Genomic DNA, 6,725 nt, shown 5'->3' with positions numbered 1-6,725 from the left:
GTAATTTGATCATAATTTCTTGTAGAAGTGTCCAAATGACGAACGGTTTGAAGCGTTAGAAACTAGACTTGAATATCATTCATTTGACAGGTTGTCCATCCCATAGTTCTTTATATATATGTAGATATGATCGTCTAAAGTGAGGTCTTGTGCGTACTCATTTGCAACTTTAGTGTATTATGAAATTTTCCAACTTGGCTTAGACTTAGGACTTTCCTTAGACCCCATATATCTTATAGTACGCCTCGTACACTTGCTATCACATCTAATTGATATCCATCACGGTAATAGACCTCTTCTACATATAAAATAATATAATTTGATCACGTCAACTTTCTTACTTTGCCAAAATGCGCTGAATTGTCTTATGGACTTCCAAATAATTTTCCAGGCGCGCTCCTAAATCCAAAATCACCATACAAAACTATTGGAATAATAAAAAAAATCCATTCCGGATTCGTTTACTCATATTTCACCTTCCGGTCAATTTAATTCAACTTAATCTCTCTTCTTGGAGACTAAGTGTCTCAATTCTTTTTAAAAACCTTTCCGAACCCGAACCAATTCCCCCGGCAAGTTACATAAGAACCGTGAAGCATGAATTTAGCAGTATATGGAGAGACGAGGTTGTACTTATTCAAACCGACCGGTCGGGTCGTTACACTTTCCACATTTTCGATTAAAAGAAAATATATTTTGTAAGGGAAATCTCTCCAGCATTATTGATGTGATAATTTGCTTCGGATGAATCTTGGCATTATTCAAGATATTCATTCTGAGTTGATTTAAAAATAATGTAAAGCTTTCACGTCTCACTTGACTTTAACTATAATCTTTTTCGGTTACTAGAATATCCTCTTGTAAAGGAATAACCTAAATGGATCTCATAAGTCTAGCTGGCGGTTTAATAAACTTACCAGGATATTCATTCAAGATATCGATTCACTTTCCTTGCTTATTAATCCATTACATCTAAAGAAATCTCTTAGTGTAATAGAAACAAATTTTTTTTTTATGATATTCTTCTAAATGCAAGACTACTAAGGTAAAAAATTAATGAATGAATAATCATTTGAAAGTATGAGGAAATTGGAGTTGTATATAAAGACAAGTGATGAAGAAAGTAAAAAGAAACCAAATAAATAAATGGCGTTCATTTCTAGTTTCGGAATAGCCTTTGTATTATACCTTATTCTTGGGTGCAGTAGTGCAGAGGAGAATCTCTTCAATGTCCAATCCTATGGTGCTATAGCAGATGGAAAGACAGATAATAGTAAGGTGAGAACCAGCCATTTTAACTTTAAATGTGTCTATCGTATTAATTCTTGCACAAATTCTAGACGGATGAGAATATTAACAAAGTCATATCGTCACACGAGTAAAACTATATCTTACCACACTTCCTTTCATATTTGGCATAAAAAATATTATAATTCCCAAATAGACAAGTTTTTCCTTATGTGTAATGTTAGCTTATGTTTCATATGAATTTTTTATGTTTGCAAGTACGCAAATAGTACGATTAGATCATTATTTTAATAGAATGTGCGGTTAGAGTTTTATTACACGAAAACAATAGAGTTAAAGCTTAATTAAAAGGTGAACTTTCCACTTGAAGAGTTAAGTATATATTGTGTTTTGTTGCACAAAACTTTATAGAAAGGAGTTTTACTTCATATCTAAAATCATAAGGAATGTATGTGTTACATGCTGAAACATGAGGTATAAGAGAAGAGAAGGTTACTTAAATGGTAAGCACCCTCCACTTCTAACCATCAGATTATGGGTATGGGTCATAAATGGAGCAAAGTGAAAAGATTTTGGGAGGGATAAAAAAAGAAAGTCGGTATAACTATCCCAAAAATAAGAAAAGAAAAAGATTATATCGTTATTCAAAAGTCATTATTACATGTCTAGTGTTGCCCTTTTTGGCAACATGGCTACATATAATGGTCATTGTATACACTACTAGAAATTCGACAAAAATCGGTCAAGAAAAATCGATCAATTTTCGTCGGTCAAAAAACCAGTTAAAAACCGATCAAAGTTGATCGGTTTTTCAAAATATTTTAATTTTTAATTTTTCTTTTTTTACGAAACCAACCAATTTTGGTCGGTTTTCTTTGGCGCAAAAATGAAGGAAACGATTTTTGAGTCCTGCAAAATTTATTTTTCAAGAAACCGACCAACTTTGATGGGTATTTGCAATTAAAATAAATAAAAATTAATATTAAAAAAACCAACCAACTTTGGTCGGTAAATTCGGCCAGTCATTTTAAAAAACCGAACAACTTTGGTCGGTAATTTTATTTTTAAATAAAACCGACCAACTTTGGTAGGTTATTTTCATGCGAAAATACAATTAAAGAGTATAAATAAAAAATAAGACAATCTTATAACAAAATGCACCAATGGTTTAGTGATAGAATAGTATCCTGCCAGAGTACACACCTTGGTTCGATTCCCAGATGGTAAATCTTTTGATTACATAATTAAAATACCGACCAACTTTGGTTGTTTTTTTTTTTGACCAACCTTGGTCCTTTTACCTTTGCGACCAAGCGTGTTTGGACGTGTTTTGATCGGTAATTTGCCAAAACCAACCAATGTTGATCGGTTTTTGTGGTCGTTAATTACCGGATTTCTAAATGAAAATTCAGTGTCTAAATCATCTATTTAAGTCTCTATTTTTTAATTATTGATTTATTTTGGAAGGCATTCTTGAGTACTTGGAAGGATGCATGCCAATGGAATGGAACAGCCAAATTCTTGATACCTTCAGGGGAATACATGGTATATGCTGCAAATTTTATCGGACCATGTAGTGGATCCATGACCTTCCAAATCCAAGGAGTTGTTAAAGCTCCAACAGATCCTTCTCTATTCTGCAATACGACTTGGATTTCCATTCAGTATGTGAATGGCTTAGAGATTGAAGGAGGCGGAACTTTAGATGGACAAGGGGCTTCAGCTTGGCCTTATTTTGATACTTCCAAGAATTCTAATTGCCCAACCCTTCCTATTGTAAGTTTAATTTTGCATAAATTTTATGTTATTTGTCATTTTTGTCTAATTTATTCTGATATATTTTTATTCTGAATAAACTTATTTGTATATTTGGCATATCGATAATTTGACTAAATCCAGTTTTGCCGTAAAAGTGCATTTACGGCATTACTCAATCATAGAAGTATAGCGATTTAAAAAATAGTGACATTTCAAAATTTCTTTCACCATTTACGTGGTTACAAAATATTTCTTTTTGTGATTATAATGTGAAGTTATTAAAAATTTAATATTGTCTTTCTATGCCTTATTTTTTTAAACTTGAACCAGACACTCAAATTAGATTTTATCGAAAATGCGACGGTGCACGACATAAACTCAATCAATAGCAAGAGTTTCCATTTCGACCTCTTTAGGTGCAATAACGTGACATTTAGTCATGTTAACCTAACCGCACCGGGCGACAGCCCTAACACCGATGGCATTCACATGGGCGTCTCCACCAACATCCAAGTTTCGGATTCAAACATTGGCACTGGAGACGATTGTATATCTATGATCAACGGCAGCCAAAGCATCAACATTTCAGGGATCACTTGTGGCCCTGGCCATGGAATAAGCATCGGAAGCTTAGGGAAGACACAAAATGAAGTCGTCACAGACATACATGTCAAAAATTGCACTCTCATTGCTACTCAAAATGGCGCCAGGATTAAGACTTGGGCACCATCGGAGTCTGGTAGTGCCACAAATATAAATTTTGAGGATATTTTCATGGATAATGTTAGAAATCCTATCATTATCGATCAACATTATTGTCCATCGCCTCCTTGCAGCAGTGAGGTACTTGCATTGTCCTTTTCTCCATCTTTATATTTAACACTAGTGTAATTGTCCCCGCTTCGCGTGGTTTTAAAAAATTAAAATATAATTAAATAATTATGTTATTATTTCTTTGTACAAATAATGCATATACTAATCTGCCATATTTATATGATTTTACCAATTCTCATGATTATTCTCAAATAGTATATATAATTTTAGATCCTATATAAAAATTAACGAATTTGTGAGAGCATTTCAAATTAAATATTGAAAACTCATTTAAACTCATGTAGATTAATATATGTGAACTGACAAAATACCTTAAATCACTCCTAAACTTGGCTCAGATTATTAGTATCCTCTCCGAACTATGCACGGTCTTAATTACCCCCCTCAACTCGGCATTTTGAGAGACATTATCCCCCTAGACGCTGATGTGGCAAAAAGTGTGGGTGCACTCACATGCCACGTGGATTTTTCTGTCTATGTGGCATTGTTTTGAAAAATAAAATATTTTTTTTTTACCTTTTTAAGAATATTACTTTTTTAGATAAATTTTTTTAAATACAATTTATAACAAAACTTGGATAGAACTACATTATTTAGGCTAAATATTTTTATTTGGCCAAAATAATAAAGTTTTAGTTAATCTTTTTTTGAATTTGACCCGAAAATAAAGATTTATACAATTGAAGTAAATAGTCAATGCATCTTAAAAGTTATAAAAAATACATAGTTGAAATAAATAGTCATTGCATCAAAAGAAGAAATAAAAAGAGCGTACAATTGCACTTGTAATTTCTTGCAATTGCACACTCTTTTTATTTCTTCTTTTGACGCAATGACTATTTATTTCAATTGTGTATTTTTATTTTTTTTAGGTAAAATTTGTATAAAAAAAAATAGAGCACCGTAATTTAGAGCTATATAAAAAATTATAGTCAAAATAATTAATTTCAAACTATGTATTTTTTATAACTTTTTAGATGCCTTGACTATTTATTTCAATTGTATAAATCTTTATTTTTAGGTCAAATTCAAGAAAAGATTAACTAAAATTTTATTATTTTGGCCAAATAAAAAATATTTAGCCTAAATAACGTAGTTCTATCCAAGTTTTATATAAATTGTATTTAAAATTTTTTTATCTAAAAAGTAATATTCTTAAAAAGGTGAAAAAAAAATATTTTATTTTTTCAAAAAAAATGCCACATAGACAGAAAAATTCACGTGGCAGGTGAGTGCATTCACACTTTTTGCCACATCAACATCTAGGGGGTAATGGCTCTCAAAAGGCCAAGTTAAGGGATGTAATTAAGATCAGACATAGTTCGGGGAGGTTACTAATAATCTGAGTCAAGTTTAAGAGTGATTTAAGTATTTTGCCTATGTGAACTTGAATGGAAAACCCATAAAATAAAAAATCTAATGAAAAGTAGAAAAAATGATGATGTCAAATCTGGGAAAGTAAACCTAAAATGTCACTAGCTTTCTTTTCTTTCTCTAAGGTCTTTTTCTTAATATTTTATTTCTTAGTTCTTACTATAAATTGTTTACAAGTGTGTTCCATAATATTGATAGTTTCTCATTAATTTGTCACAAATAAACTTAAACAAAAAGTAAAAGGAGAAGGAAACAGAACAGGATAAGAAAAAGAGAAGAGTTTTGTTTCTAAAAAAGGAGAGACCATCTTTGCTTTGACAGAAATTATTTTGCGGAATAATATTTACATGTCTTTGGTTGTTAAGCACACAGCATTATCCAATAAATTTATATATATTAAAATTAAGAATATATTAGCAAATCAAAAAATATTTTGATGAAATTCTTGAGTACAAAAGCTTAATAATAATATCTAAGTATCAATTAGAGCAAATACTATAACTTAAAGTTTAAAATAGTTATAAAAAGAATGACTTCCGCCATAAGTGACGGAACTCCTTTTTTCCCTTTTGATGAAAAATGTTTTCTTGGATCAAAAACATAATTTTAGTATTCCAAACACACAAAAAGAAAAAAAAAGACTATCTCATGAAAAATATTTTTCTACAAAATATCTTACGTCACATCAAAAACGAAAATGTTCAGTTGGATATTCTTTATATCACATGATGGCAACACTTTCCTTTGTTTTGTAGGCGAGCTCAGTGCAAATCAAGGACGTGACATTCAATAACATAAGAGGAACTTCGAGTTCAGTGGCAGCTGTTACTTTGAATTGCAGTGCTTCATTTCCTTGCCAGGGAATCAACCTTACAGAAATCAATTTGGTATACAATGGCGCGGGTGGACCCGCTATCTCGTCATGTGATAATGCCAACGGGACTGCCACCGGCACGGAGTTGCCTCCAAGTTGTATAAATTCGACTCTTGATTCATGATGTTAGGGATATTAGAATTTTGAAATATATAGCATATTCACAAAGCAAATGCTCGATGATTTTTTTAGTATGAGAAAATGAATAAAAAGTTCAATAAAGGAAAATTATTGTATTAAATCATTGAAAGCTCTGTATTCTTCTCATAATACTTTTCACAATTTCCCACACATAAAATAAGCTACTAATACCCTAATTTATAATAGTACGAAACTTATTTCAACTAAAAATATGAAAGCCTATTCCTATATTAATTCTTACTACAAATCCTATTTAGCTATGAATTAAATAAACTAGCAAATAACAAATCCTAAAAATTTAAATTTTCTACTACAACTCTGAAATAGTTTTCCAGCAATCTCTCGTAATTCAAAGTTGTATACTACTTTTATTGTATTGGAGCACTTCTCTCCAATCTTCTACTTTTGTTGAAGTTCACTGAACTATTTTTCTTAAAACATGAATACATATGAGCCGTCAAGGTCTCTAACATACTGTACAAACTGAACCTCTATC

The 6,725-nt window shown here is 31.3% G+C and overlaps 1 protein-coding gene across 1 annotated transcript; it reads left to right on the top strand.

Moving 5' to 3' along the window:
* Window positions 1-1,146: 1,146 nt before the first annotated feature.
* Window positions 1,147-6,272, top strand: LOC104218961 (exopolygalacturonase-like). The gene is made up of 4 exons (XM_009769589.1): window positions 1,147-1,278; window positions 2,716-3,024; window positions 3,337-3,849; window positions 5,970-6,272. Exons 1-4 carry the CDS (start codon window positions 1,147-1,149, stop codon window positions 6,210-6,212), a joined length of 1,197 nt encoding a protein of 398 aa, XP_009767891.1. The 3' UTR covers window positions 6,213-6,272.
* The last annotated feature ends 453 nt before the right edge of the window (window positions 6,273-6,725 follow it).

The sequence above is a fragment of the Nicotiana sylvestris genome, chromosome 5 (assembly GCF_000393655.2).
Source record: "Nicotiana sylvestris chromosome 5, ASM39365v2, whole genome shotgun sequence".
NCBI lineage: Eukaryota > Viridiplantae > Streptophyta > Magnoliopsida > Solanales > Solanaceae > Nicotiana > Nicotiana sylvestris.
Note: the sequence above shows the minus strand (reverse complement) of the source record. Positions and strands in the feature narration are given on the sequence as shown.

Coding starts and splice junctions, on each gene's coding strand:
- LOC104218961 (XM_009769589.1), top strand. CDS start 1,147: ATGGCGTTCATTTCTAGTTTCGGAATAGCCTTTGTATTATACCTTATT. Junction 1,279..2,715: donor GAAAGACAGATAATAGTAAG/GTGAGAACCAGC, acceptor TTATTTTGGAAG/GCATTCTTGAGTACTTGGAA. Junction 3,850..5,969: donor CGCCTCCTTGCAGCAGTGAG/GTACTTGCATTG, acceptor TTTGTTTTGTAG/GCGAGCTCAGTGCAAATCAA.